Source organism: Melanerpes formicivorus, unplaced genomic scaffold, assembly GCF_026170545.1.
Source record: "Melanerpes formicivorus ecotype bairdi unplaced genomic scaffold, bMelFor1.0.p_v2 SCAF_134, whole genome shotgun sequence".
Lineage (NCBI taxonomy): Eukaryota > Metazoa > Chordata > Aves > Piciformes > Picidae > Melanerpes > Melanerpes formicivorus.
In genome coordinates, this window is record NW_027142486.1 from 752,798 (window position 1) to 766,398 (window position 13,601).

At 56.4% G+C, this 13,601-nt stretch overlaps 1 protein-coding gene across 10 annotated transcripts; it reads left to right on the top strand.

Annotated features, from left to right (window-relative positions):
• The first annotated feature begins 1,361 nt into the window (after positions 1 to 1,361).
• On the top strand, positions 1,362 to 12,799 carry LOC137456636 (E3 ubiquitin-protein ligase TRIM39-like). 10 transcript variants are annotated; one of them, XM_068168184.1, is made up of 9 exons: positions 1,362 to 1,494; positions 3,082 to 3,222; positions 3,553 to 3,603; positions 4,961 to 5,027; positions 6,053 to 6,252; positions 6,840 to 6,956; positions 8,376 to 8,537; positions 10,759 to 10,785; positions 11,770 to 12,799. In XM_068168184.1, the coding sequence occupies exons 5-9, from the start codon at positions 6,201 to 6,203 to the stop codon at positions 12,327 to 12,329; spliced, it is 918 nt and encodes a 305-aa protein (XP_068024285.1). In that variant the 5' UTR covers positions 1,362 to 1,494; positions 3,082 to 3,222; positions 3,553 to 3,603; positions 4,961 to 5,027; positions 6,053 to 6,200; the 3' UTR covers positions 12,330 to 12,799. The 10 variants fall into 10 exon arrangements, with proteins under 10 accessions (XP_068024285.1, XP_068024283.1, XP_068024284.1 ...); XM_068168182.1 differs by lacking the exon at positions 3,082 to 3,222; XM_068168183.1 differs by lacking the exon at positions 3,082 to 3,222 and having other exon boundaries at positions 6,081 to 6,252.
• Positions 12,800 to 13,601: the final 802 nt, after the last annotated feature.

Sequence of the window (13,601 nt, forward strand, 5' to 3'; positions counted from 1 at the left end):
AGTAACCCTGAAGGAAAGGCCTTGGGGATGCTGAGGGAGGAGAAGCTCAGCAGGAGCCAGCAGTGAGCACTTGCAGCCCAGAGAGCCAAGCAGAGCCTGGGCTGCAGCAAGAGAAGTGTGGCCAGCAGGGCCAGGGAGGGGATTCTGCCCCTCTGCTCCACTCTGCTGAGACCACACAAGGAGCTCTGTGTCCAGTTCTGGAGCCTCTGTTCCAGGAAGGATCTGAAGGTGCTGGAAAGTGTCCCGAGAAGGGCCACAAGGAGGAGCAGAGGGCTGGAGCTGCTCTGCTATGAGGACAGACTGAGAGAGTTGGGGTTGTACAGTCTGGAGAGGAGAAGGCCCCCAGGAAACCTAATTGTGGCCTTCCAGGATCTGAAGGGGACTCCAGAAAAGCTGGGGAGGGACTTTTGAGGGTATCAGGGAGGGATAGGACTGGGGGGGATGGAACAAAACTAGAGACTGAGATTGGCTGTGAGGAAGAAGTTGTTCCCCAGGAGGGTGGTGACAGCCTGGCACAGGCTGCCCAGGGAGGGGGTGGAAGCCTCATCCCTGGAGGTGTTTAAGACCAGGCTGGAGGTGACTGTGAGCCACCTGCTGTAGTGTGAGGTGTCCCTGCTCATGGCCAGGGGTTGTGACTGGATGAGCCTTGAGGCCCCTTCCAGCCCTGACAGTTCTGTGATTCTATGATCCTGTAGGAGGCCATTGCAGCACTGCTGGGACTCACTGCCAGTGCTCCCAGTACAGCTCCAGTGCCCCCAGTGCAGCCTCAGTGCAGCAGCAGGATCAGTGCTAGTCCTCCCACTATAAATCCAGGATCATTGCCAGTGCTCCCAGTAACAGCTCCAGTGCTCCCAGTACATGCCAGGATCACTCCCACTGCTCCCAGTGCATCCCCAGTGCCCCCAGTGCATCCCCAGTGCCCCCAGTGCAGCCCCAGTGCTACTGCTACAGCCCCAGTGCTCCCAGTACACCACCAGTACTCCCAGTACACTCTGTTGCTTCCAGTTTGGCTTTCTAGCAGCTCCCAGTGCTCCAGAGCAGTTCCCTCACTCGTCCCAGTTCTCCCAGTTCCATAGTGTGGCTCCAGCCACTGCTCTGAGTGCTGCCCCCCGGCTCCCAGTACTGCTTCAGCATCCCCCCAGCACTCCCAGTGCCACCCCAGCGCTCCCAGTATCACTCCTTGTGTCCCCCCAGTGCTCCCAGTTCCATCCCAGTGCTCCCAGTCTTGCCCCTTGTGTCCCTCCTGCGCTCCCAGCTCCACCCCAGCACCACTCCCAGTGCTCCCAGTCTGTTTCCTGGGCCGTGTCCAGACTTGCTCTCCCCTCCCCCCATCCCTTTCACTTTCACTTTCCCCCGTGCTCAAAAAGGGGAAGCTGGGAGGAGGGGAAGAGCTGGGACTGGGCAAACTGGTCCCTGACTGGGGATAAACTGCAGCTGGACTGGGAAGAAGCAGTGGGGACAGCCCGAGGCCCATCCCCAGCTGGTGGCCCTGGGGTGAGTGGCACCAGGGGACAAACTGGGATCAGACTGGGGTGGAGGGGGACTGAACTGGGCTAACTGGGACTGAGCTGGTGCCTTTGCCGGTTCAAGCAGGACTGAACTGGGTTTGAGTCCCTAACTAACTTCTGAGACCAAAAATCCCCCCAGGTTTTGTGCCTCTCCCCACCCCACCCCCAAGGTCTCTAAACAGAGGTTTCTGACCCCAAAACTCCTGAAATGGGAATTTTTGAGCCCAAAATTTTCCCAGTTAAGCAGGGCAGGGCAGGGAGGGGGGAAGGGGGGGCAGGGGGGGAAGTGTTGCACAACAGTTCCCAGAATTGGTGGTTTTGAGATCCAAACATCTGAAAATTAGTGGTTTGGAGCCCCAAAATGTTCCTTAGTCGCTGGGTTTGAGCCCAAAATGTTCCTAAATTACTGGGTTTGAGCCCAAACACTCCTGAATTTTGGATGGAGTCAGGGAGGTCCCAGGTGAGAGCACTGGGCTAGCCCTGGGAGCACTGGGAGGAGCCAGGGAATGGAACTGCTTCAGCCCTGGGAGCACGCTGGGGGGGTGTGTGGTTAGGGTGGGAATGAGGAAGTGGCAAGGGGGTGGCACTGGGGAGAGCCATGGGGTGGCACTGGGATACTACTGGCAGCACTGGGGAGAACCAGAGTGGCACTGGCAGCACTGGGAACAGCAAAGAATTGGCACAGAGGCATCGCTGGGGCCACTAGGGGGAGCCAGGGAGTGGCACTGGTGCGGCACTGGGAGCGCTGGGGTGCAATGGGGAGAGCCTCTGTGGCTGCACTGGGATCACTGGGAGAGAACTGGGAACACTGGGGTGCTACTGGGAGCAGCTGGGGGCGGCACTGGGGCAGCACTGGGAGCAATGGGGTGCTACTGGCAGCACTGGGGAGAGGCAGGGTGCAACCTCTGTACTGCTCCATGTCAAGCTGGTCTCTGGGTCCCCAGCCTGGTCCTTCTCCAGCAAGGGCAGTACCTTCCCTCCTCCTTGCTTGCTTCCTCCTTTCATGCAGAGCATTCCCTTCTCCTGGCTCCATTTCCCAGCTTCCCAAGCCCCTCCCACAGCAGAACATCTGCAGGGCAGCTGGGAATGCTCCTGGCACAGCATGGCCAGGAAGGAGCAGCTGTGAGCAGTGACACTAAGAGGCAAGGCCTGGAGCCAATCCCAGAGCAGCTCCAGAAATTACCTGCTCCAGAGGCAGAATCACTTCCATTCCATGGTGGTTTAGAGAACTAAACAGTCTCTGAAATCCCAGGGCCATCCTCCCTGCAGTGCCAGGGACATCCTCCAGGCCCAGGGGCATCCTTCCTCCAATGCCAGGGACATCCTCCCTCCAGTGGCAGGGACATCCTCCCTCCAGTGGCAGGGACATCCTCCAGGCCCAGGGACATCCTCCCTTCAGATATCCCCTGTAAAGGCCATGAGAGAGAGAGAGAAGCTGCAAGCAGAAGGGACAGAAGAAGAGAGCCAGAACTGCTCCTGCCTCTCCTCCCTGGCCCCATCAGCAGCCAGTGAATGGTGTAGCCTTTGTCATTCTTTCCCTTTGGCATCCAGTGGTCATTTATTTGACTTTCAGTCTGTGCAGACAGGGCCTGGGCTAAAGTTCCCCTTCCAATGGCCACAACCCCCAAAGGCAGCTGAGCCCCAAGCCTGGGCCTTGCAGACAAACCATTGCTGAGTGTCAGCCAGAGCCTCCTCCTCAGCTCATCTTTGACAGGTCAGTGTCTGCTGTCCCTGTTCAAAGCTGAGCCCTTCAGCAGCTGAGCAAAGGTCATCTCTGATCCCTAGGCTGCAGGGAAGGAGTTTGTCCTCCCTGACAGCAGGCAGGGTGAAGCTTTTCTCCTGCCATGAGCTCCATTCTGGTGCTGGGCAGTGGGCATCTGGTGAGGGTCTGCTTGGCTTCTGGAGCATCATAGCTCCCTTGGCACCTGGTTGCCTCCAGTACCAACACCTTGCCCCGAAGGGGAGGCAGGGCCTGGGGGCAGAGGAAGGCTGAATTTCAACTCCAGTGCCTCAGTCTTCTGTGCCTTTTCCTTCCCTTCTGCAGGTGGAATTTCAGCTGTCCTGTGTCACTGTTCCCCTTGGGTAGCTCAGGCAGGTAAGTGTCTCTCCTCCTGCCCTGAAGGCTGTGCTGCTGTGGGGCTGCAAGAGCAGCACTCTCTTGCTTTCCTGCAAGCCCTGCACACAGGGGCCAGCAGGCCCTGCTCATCCCCCAGGTCCCCTCAGGGGCAGGCAGCAAGGAACTGGAGGCACTAGCAGCAGGGCTGTTCCCTGCAGGGCCCAGGGAGGAAAAGACAAGGGCCAGGGTGTGTCAGGTCCCAGCCATCCCTGGAGCAGCTGGGAAGGATTTTGCCCCAGGTGGACAAAGAAACCTGACCCAGGTGGGCAGAGAGACTCCCAGGGGGAGGGGTCCCCGGGTCAAGGTCTCTTCCACTCCCCCTTCCTGCCCACAGCCTGTTTAAGGGGAGCCATCTGCCTGCTTCTGCCTCTTCTTCCTGCCTGAGACTCCTCTCTGCTCCTGCAGCTGCCCCATGGTGAGTGCTGCCTCCTGCTGCAGCCACTCTCCTAAGAGCTGCAGCCAGGGACAATCCACACTTACATCCAGAGACTTCTGTGCCAGCTGGGCCTGCTGTTGTGGTGGCTTTTCTCATTTACCCTTTTTGCTTACCCCTTTGTCACTTCCCTTTTACTCAGATCCTTTCTCTCTGTTTTGTTAAGCTTTGCTTTTGACTTCCAAAGGGATTCCAGGCTGCTCCTTTCCTGACTTGTACCTCTCTTTTCTCCTGCCTAATTTGCTTTTGTCCTCCTGGGAGGCAAATCCAAGTCTGTTCCATTTGGGCTTCTGGGCTGCAGGGAAGCTTAAAGCACAGCAGAGGGTGACAAAGTAAAAGGGTTGGGAAGGAGGGAGGTGAAGCTGAGGGGGAGGCTGGGGGCACCTGGGTTGAGTGTGGCTTTGGCTTCTCCCCAAGCTGCTTGCTTTGAAATGGTCACCAAATTCAAGTGGTCTTCCCCAGGCTGAGTCTGTAGTGCCCACGATGGCCACTGCCTGGAGATCTCCCACTCCTGGTGGCCACCCAGCAGCTTTGCCCTCCTATTTCTCCCCCTGTGCAGTTGAGGAGGGAGGGAGCAGCTTGGTGTGCCTTTGGCAGCCAGCCAAGGCCATTCCACCCCTGTCCTTACTCTGGAGCTTTGCCAGGGTCCCCTCCAGGCTTGGAGTTGGTCTCAGAGCTGTGCATGTAGCCAGTGCTGCCCTTCCTGTGCCTCGGAGGGGGGAAGCAGCTGGGCTGAAGCAGCTTCTCCTGTGCTCTGCACAAGCACACAGGGCTGATTGTGAGCAAGGAGAAGGATGGGCATGGAGTGAGGATTCCCAGAGGGCTCCCCTGCACCTGAGATGGGACAGGGACCTGCTGGGAGTCCATCAGAAGGTGTCACCAACTCTGCCTTCTGTTCTCTAGAGGTTTTGGCCACTCTTTGAGCCCTGAGGAAAGGCACAGGAAGGCAGGAGGAGCAAGGAGATGTTTGGTAAGAACTGGGTTTGTTCTCTTTGGGCAGGGGTGGAAAGGCAAAGGAGTCACTGAAAGCAAATCACCTGCAGGTTCCCTTCCAGAGCACAGCTGAAGCCAAGGCCATTGGGGTGGGAGGAATTTGGTCAGAGGGAGGGGCCTGCTGCACCTGAGGGCTGTGAGGCCATTCAGAGAGCTGGACAGAGAGGAACCTAATGAGGCTCAACAAGGACATGTCCTGCAGCTGGGAAGGAAGAATCAAGTGCAGCAGGGCAGGTTGGGAGGGGATCTGCTGGGGAGCAGCCCTGTGGAGAAGGACCTGGGAGTGCTGGTGGGCAGCAAGTTCTGCATGGGACAGCAATGTGCCCTGGTGGCCAAGAAGGCCAAGGGGGTCCTGGGGTGCATTAGGAGTGTGTCCAGCAGATCCAGGGAGGTTCTCCCTGCCCCTCTGCTCTGCCCTGCTGCGACCTCACCTGGAGTATTGCATCCAGTTCTGGGCTCCCCAGCTCAGGAGGGACAGAGATCTGCTGGAGAGAGTCCAAGGGAGGCTACCAGGAGGGAATGGAGCACAGCCTGGTGAGGAGGGGCTGAGAGCCCTGGGGCTGTTTAGTCTAGAGAGGGCAGAAGCCTGAGAGGGATCTGATCCATGTCTCTCAATAGCTGAGGGCTGGGGGTCAGGAAGGAGGGGACAGGGACAGGCTCTGCCCAGTTGCACCCTGGGGTAGGACAAGGGGCAATGGATGTAAACTCCAGCACAGGAGGTTCCATCTCAACATGAGGAGGAACTTCTTCACTGTGAGGGTCACAGAGCCCTGGAGCAGGCTGCCCAGAGAGGTTGTGGAGTCTCCTCTGGAGACTTTCCAGCCCCATCTGGCTGTGTTCCTGTGCTGGATTCTATGGTCCTGCTCTGGCATGGGGACTGGGCTTGAAGATCTCTGGAGCCTCCTGCCCAGCTGCAAACAGCTGGACAAGGTGGGACTCTGTGAGCTCCTCTCCCATCCCATGGGAAGAGGAGGACACTAATTACTCTAAACTCTTTTGCAGGAAACCCTTCACACAGTTTCTCTTTCAGTGAGTGCCAGGAGTGACCAACAGCACCTAGGAACAAAAGCCTTCTGAGCAAGGAGTTCTGGAGGCTTCCCATGCCTGAGGGCCCACCACACTCAGATGAAGCCAACTCCCCACTCCAGGAATGGCCAATCACAACGACTTCAAGCTATTCCTTGATCGTGTTGGCCATCCAGGTAGGTGTCTGGGACTCCAGGCTGCCAGTGTGCAGAGCTGCCTGGGCAGGGAGCTTTTCCCAGCACAGTCTGGGCTCTGCAGTCCCATCCTCCCCAGGTTCTAAGGCAAGGAGTTGCCCTGCCCCTGCTCTGGCCAGCTGGCATCTTGGCAGGGCAGTGTTCTTCCCTCAAGGAACACCTGGCAAGGAGCATGGCCTGGGCTCCTTCTCTGGCTGTGCCTTTGGGTGGTGGGGAAGCAGTGGGCTTCCTTTGCTGCTGCTGAGAAAGGAGGAGATGAGGTTCCATGGGAACAGGGCCTGGCCATGCCCCTGAGCACAGGGCTCTGCTGGGAAGACTTTGAGCAGGCAGAGGGCCAAGTGAGAACCCTCCCCAGGTGGCACCTTCAAGGTGCAATTGAATCCCTGTGAGGTGAAGATTTCTAAGGGGGAATGAGGAGAGAGAAATCACCCACAGGAGAGGCCTGGGAAAGATGCTTTAGCAGGGGCCTTCAATCAGAGCTCTTGGGCATCTTCATGGCAGATAGATGATCTCCAGGTACCTGAAGGAGGTACCAGCAGTGTCCCAGTGGCACAATGTTTCCTTCACAGCAAGTACCACATCAGAGCTGTGGAAGCTCTCCCAACAAATGAAAACTCTCCAGAAAGCTGTGCAGGACATGCAGGAATCCACCCAGAGAGACCTTCAGAGCCTCAAGGAGGAACTAGGTGAGCAGGGCCCCCACCAAGCAGGCCTTCATCTCTCTGCTGGCAAAGGCTGGGCACAGGCAAACCGAGCTGTGAGCACATCCTCTGCACCTCCTCACAGGGGATGGAGAAGGACAAAACTCTTTCTTGTGGAGTAGATCAGAGAACTGTCAGGGCTGGAAGGGACCTCAAGGCTCATCCAGTTCCTACCCCCTGCCATGGGCAGGGACACCTCACACCATAGCAGGTTGCTCACAGCCACCTCCAGCCTGGCCTTAAACACCTCCAGGGATGAGGCTTCCACCACCTCCCTGGGCAACCTGTGCCAGTGCCTCACTACCCTCATGGGGAACCACTTCTTCCCGACATCCAATCTGAATCTCTCCCCTCTTCTACTTTTGTTCCATTCCCCCCAGTCCTATCACTCCCTGACACCCTCAAAAGTCCCTCCCCAGCTTTCTTGTAGCACCCTTCAGAAGGTCTCCTGGGAGCCTTATCCTCTCCAGACTGCACAACCCCAACTCTCTCAGTCTGTCCTCACAGTAGAGCAGCTCCAGCCCTCTGCTCCTCCTCATGGCCCTTCTCTGGACACTTTCCAGCACCTCCAGCTCCTTCCTGCAGTGGGGGCTGGAGTAGTTCTTGTGTGCCCTGTCCCAGGGCCAGCTGCATGCTTATGTGGACACTGCAGGTGCTCAAGGCCTCTCTTCTCTCCCTTGTCTTTGGAAGCAGTGTGTAGCTTGGGCTGTCAATGACCTGATCTGTGTGATGAGGTTGTCCATCTCCATGTCCTGCTGCTGACTCTCTTTCCTCACTCCCCTGCCTCCTGACCAAGGGTCTTCTCTGCTGCAGCCCAAAGGTGCTGGCTGGAGAGATGGGTGGAGCTGCTTCCTGCCCTTCATCCTGCTCAGCAGGCTTTTGCCAAGCCTTCAGGAAGGCTCCTGGGGCCTGTGCTCTTTGCCCACCCCTCCAGCACTCAGGGCATCCAAAGCAGTTCAGAGGTGGGGCAAGGGACTTGCCAGGTCTCACCCTTCAGGAGTCCAGGTGGCCCAGGAGCCAGAGAGGTGGAGATGGGATGGAGGAAAGGGCCATGGCAGTGGGCAAGCCCCAGAGGGAGAGAGAGCTTAAAGGGAGGAGCAAGGTTGGGCTTAGGCCTTGAGTAAGCCCTTGCAGAGGCTCAGGAGTGCCCCTTCAGTCCTGGTGTGCCTCTGTCCTGCTGACTCCATGTCCCCTGAGCAGTGTCCCTGTCCTGGGGAAGGCAGCTCTGGAGCTGCACTGGTCACCCTCCAGCATCTTCTGGGGCTGGGTCTTCCTTGGCAGAGAAAGAGGTCAGCATCTTGTTGGTCCCTTCTGTGAGGAAAGGCCCTGTGCCATTGGTGGGACAAGAGCTTCCCTCAGGGGAGGCAAGGCCATTGTGCTGGTGGCACTGCTGTTTCTTCCCAGGAAAGAAAGTGGAGCTGAGTACCACAGGGGCCCTGGGATCCCTCCAGCAGCTCTCTCAGCAGATGGAAACTCTCCTGAAGGCTGTGCAGAATGTGCAGACTGTGCAGGAGGCCACTTGCCACGACCTTCAGATCCTCAGAGCAGAGCTGCAGAACAATCAAGGTGAGCAGGATCAGCACAGAGAGTCAGGGAGGCAGAAAGCATCAGGCTGGAAGGGACCCTCAAAGGTCTTCTTGTCCAACCCCTCTGCAGTGAGCAGGGACACCTCCAGCTGGATCAGGCTGCCCAGGGCCACATTGAGTTTGACCTTGAAGCCATCTCAAGGGATGAGACCCCCACCACCTCTCAGGGCAACCCCTTCCAGTAGTTCACAACCCTCACTGTGCAGAACTTCCTCCTGATGTCCAACCTAAACAGGTTTTAACAGCAAGGCAGGAGTTCAGGATGAGTGGCCTCCGGAGCTGGCCTATGGGGTCAGGGAGCAGTGTAGTGCCCCGGTAATCCATGAGGAATTTGTTTGGGACCTGCTGGGATCCATCCTAGGGTGCTGAGAGAGCTGGCAGATGAGCTGCCAAGCTGCTCTCCATAATTTTCCTCCAGTCCTGGCTCACTGGAGAGGTCCCAGGTGACTGAAACTGGCCAACGTGGTCCCCATCCATAAGAAAGGTCGGATGGAGGAGCCTGGAAACTCCAGGCCTGGCAGCCTGACCTCAGTGCCAGGGAAAGTGATGGAGCAGATTATCCTGGGGGCAATAACTGCACACCTGAAGGATGGCCAAGGGCTCAGGTCCAGCCAACATGGATTTAAGCAGGGCAGGTCCTGCCTCTCCAACCTGATCTCCTTCTATGATCAGGTGACCCACCTGGTGGACGTGGGGAGGCCTGTGGATGTGGTCTACCTGGACCTCAGCAAGGCCTTTGACACTGTCCCCCACAGCAAACTGCTGGCTAAGCTGTCAGCTCATGGCTTGGACCACTACACTCTGTGCTGGGTTAGGAATTGGCTGGAGGGCCGGGCCCAGAGAGTTGTAGTGAATGGTGCCACATCCAGCTGGCAGCCAGGCACCAGTGGCGTCCCCCAGGGACCAGTGCTGGGCCCTGTGCTCTTTAACATCTTCATTGATGATCTGGATGAGGGGGTTGAGTCAGTCATCAGCCAGTTTGCAGATGACACCAAGTTAGGGGCAGATGTTGGTCAGTTAGAGGGTAGAAAGGCTCTGCAGAGGGACCTCGACCGACTGGACAGATGGGCAGAGTCCAATGGGATGGCATTCAACAAGTCCAAGTGCCAGGGGCTGCACTTTGGCTACGGCAATCCCATGCAGAGCTACAGGCTGGGGTCGGAGTGGCTGGAGAGCTCCCAAACAGAGAGGGACCTCGGGGTGCTGATTGACAGCTGTCTGAACATGAGCTAGCAGTGTGCCCAGGTGGCCAAGAGAGCCAATGGCATCCTGGCCTGCATTAGGAATAGTGTGGCCAGCAGGAGCAGGGAGGTCATAGTGCCCCTGTACTCTGCTTTGGTTAGGCCGCACCTTGAGTCCTGTGTCCAGTTCTGGGCCTCTCAGTTTAAGAAGGACATCGAAACACTTGAACATGTCCAGAGAAGGGCAACAATGCTGGTGAGAGGCCTTGAACACAGCCCTATGAGGAGAGGCTGAGGGAGCTGGGATTGTTTAGCCTGGAGAAGAGGAGGCTCAGGGGTGACCTCATTGCCCTCTACAACTACCTGAAAGGTGGTTGTAGCCAGGAAGGGGTTGGTCTCTTCTCCCAGGCAACCAGCACCAGAACAAGGGGACACAGTCTCAAGCTGTGCCAGGGGAGGTTTAGACTCGAGGCGAGGAGGAAGTTCTTCGCCGAGCGAGTCATTTGTCGTTGGAATGTGCTGCCCAGGGAGGTGGTGGAGTCGCCGTCCCTGGAGGCGTTCAAGGGGAGATTGGACGTGGCCCTTGGTGCCATGGTCTAGTCATAGGGTCTGTGTTGATAGGTTGGACTTGATGATCCTGGAGGACAATCAAAGGAACCTACAAGCAGGTCCTTTGCACCTCCTCACAAGTGATGCAAGTGCACAGGGCTCTATTTCTTGGGGAGCAGCTCTTGTGTCCCATGCAAGTGAGATGCCTGCATGCTCAGGTGGACACTGCAGGTGCTCAAGGTCCCTCTTGCCTCCCTTGTCTCTAAAGGGAGTCTGTAGCTTGGGCTTTCCATCACCTGATCTGTGCTAAAGGTGTCCTGCTGCAGTCCTCTTCGCTATTCCCCTGCCACATGAGCAGCACAGCACTAGAGGAGAACAAGAAGCTTCTGCTCAGCAGCCTGGGCTGTGTCTCAGCACTCTGGAGCCAGCCTTGGCAAATCCACTCATGGCTGCTTTCCTCTCTTCCCACAGAGCTTTTCAGGATCCAGCGCTACCAAGGTAAGCAGCAGGGCGATGGTGGAGCCGAGCACTCGCTGGGAGTGCAGCTCTGGCAGGCAACTCCCAGTGCTCAGAGAACTCTTGGCTGAGGAACATGCTCAGGGCAGGGATTCTTTGAGAGCTTTGGACTTGGTTGTGTGCTGCCACAGCCCCTGCCTGAGCTTGACAGGAGCCCTCCCAGCTGCGGGGAAGAGGGATGGTCAACCAGCATTGGTTGCTTCAGGCCCTGCCTCCCACTCCTGGCCTTGCCCTCTTTCAAGGCTCAGGAGAAGTGTCTGCAGCTGCTCTTGCTCCACTGAAGGCTCAGTTCCTTACTCTTTAAATCTGAGTTGAGATGAGATTGAAAATCTCCTTCAGGCTTTGCTAAGGACTTCACCATGACCCCAACCCAAATTCCAGCTGCTGGTCCTGCATTTCCATAGCCATGAGACTTGTGTCCAGCTGGCTCAAGACTTGGCTGTCCTCCACCATCATTCCCAGCAGGGTCTGCTCCCACACACCAGTTTTCAGCAGTTATTGAACTCTTTGGGTCTGTATTTTAGCAGCTCTTGCTGGCCACTGAGTGTCTGCAGTGATTGCCAGGTGGGTTTCAGCTGCCTGCCAGCCTGATCCCTGATCTCTCCAGCTTCCCCCTCCCTTTCTGTCACACACAACTTCCTTTGGCCATTCTGATTGCAGCTCCTCAGGCCTGTAAAAGTCTATTGTAGTTCTGGTGTTGCCAAGGAGGAGCTGCATGGCCAGCTCCTGGTCCTTCTCCTCAGGCCATCCCCCCAGCAATTCCTGGTCAGCAGCCCGAGGGAAGGACATGGAAGGGATGGGAGGAGAGAAGCTGGAGGTCCCCTGAGGCAAGAGGCTGCCAGGTGCACCTAAGCATGGAGGGGGAAGGAAGAGCAAGGGAGAGGTGGATGAGGACACAGAGGAGAAAGTCTCAGGAATGCAGAGTTTGTGCTGACTGTTCCTGATGGCATGACTTGGTGGTTGCAGGGGATGTCACCCTGGATGCGGACACAGCTCACCCCAGACTGGAGATCTCTGAGGCGGGGAAGAGTGTGAAAGACACTGGGGCCCTCAGGGACGTTCCCAGGAATGATCTGAGGTTTGACAGCCACCTGTTTGTGCTGGCAAAGGAAGGATACACCTCGGGCAGGCACTGCTGGCAAGTGGATGTTGGCAGGAGGAAAAGCTGGACCTTGGGTGTTGCGCGGGAGTCTGTGGGTCGCAAAGGGGCATTGACTCTGTCCCCTGAGAATGGCTTCTGGGCCATAGGGCTTGTAGATGGGCGAGACTGCTGGGCCTTTGTGGAGCCATGGTCCCGTTTGAGTGTGGGTGGGAGGCCACAAAAGATTGGGCTCTTCCTGGACGTCTCAGCCAAGCAGCTGTCGGTTTATGATGTCCATAAGAAAAGAGCTCTGCACACTTTTACCATTGCTGGGGGCAGCAGCCAGGCAGAGAAGTTTTTTCCTTTCTTCTCCACAGGTCTTGCTTCTGGAACGCCTGAGGATGAGCCTCTAAGCATAGTGCAGGATACTGCTGATGATGACTAGTTCTGTGCATTGTGCTGAAGGAAGGACACTCCCTAATGGTTTTGCTTCCTCTTCTGTTTTCTTTCTGTTAGAAAAAGCTTCTCCAGTAGCATAGGAAATAGGTTTTGAAGCACAACTAGAAGTAGTTTCAATTAAGCTAGGTAATGGTAATGCCTTGGGCTTAGATAGCATTGCAGCTGCAGAGAGACACAGGGAAGCAGTCTCTGGCTTGGAACCTGTAAAACTGGCCCCAGACCAATGAGAAGAAACAACTGGAAAGAGAGGATCAGGACTGCATGGTGTTTGGAAAGCATCCAAGACCAGGCAGTGAAAGGACTTTCTCTCTTTCAAGAAGTTTGTAGCCTTGTAATGCATCTGTCTTGTTCAGCCTTCCATGAGCAGTGTGGTTGCCTTGCTCAGGGCTCCCAGCCTTTTGCAGAGCTCCAGTGCAGGCTGTGTGTGATGCAATAAAGGATACTGCTTAGTGGTCACGTTGGTGTGGGGTCATTAAGTTAATGCACTGTGTCAGCTTGGTGAGCCAGCCAGGACACCGCTCTTGAGCCTGTGAGGAGCAGAGCATCAGTTGGCACCCAGCACCCAGTCACAAAGGTCATTGGTAATCAGCTAAATGCTTTTTGCTCTCTACACCGCTGCAGTTTGTTCCCAGGGTATATGGCCCACAAGAGCTAAACCATTTCCTTCTAGCAGCTGAGCATTGCTTGAGGTTCTACTCCCTAAAGTCAGTCTATCAGTTGCTCCCCCCACTGCAATATGCCCTAATAAGGCATATTTGCCTTCTTAGTTTCTCATTAATCATAATCATAACACAGCAGACAGATACAATTCCCACAGCTTCTCCAGAGGAGCAGAGTTGGGATGGAAAGAGTGCAGACACCAGTGGAGAATCAACAAGTGCCTCCAGGCCCCCTGCTGCTTGTGCTCAGCTGCCTGGCTGAGCTTTTTACTCAAGCTCTCCTCCCCTGCCTGAGGCATCTCAGGGGCTGAGGTGTGCATGTTGTAAGGAAGCAGAGAGAAATGAGGATCCTGTGGCATTCCCAGAAGTTATAGCAGATGAGGGCAAAACATGGTCTGAGTCTCTCCCTTATTCAGTTTAAGGAGAGCTTTGTGCTGGGTGAGGAGGAGAGTATCTGCAGCATCAGATACTGCTAAGGTCTGAAATGCTTCTTGTGGAGATGCAATGCTCAGCACCTCAGCTGACCATGCAGGAATGGTCAGGCAAAACACCCCTGGGAAGCCCACAGCCACCAGCAGCTTCAAAACCCCTGCTACACC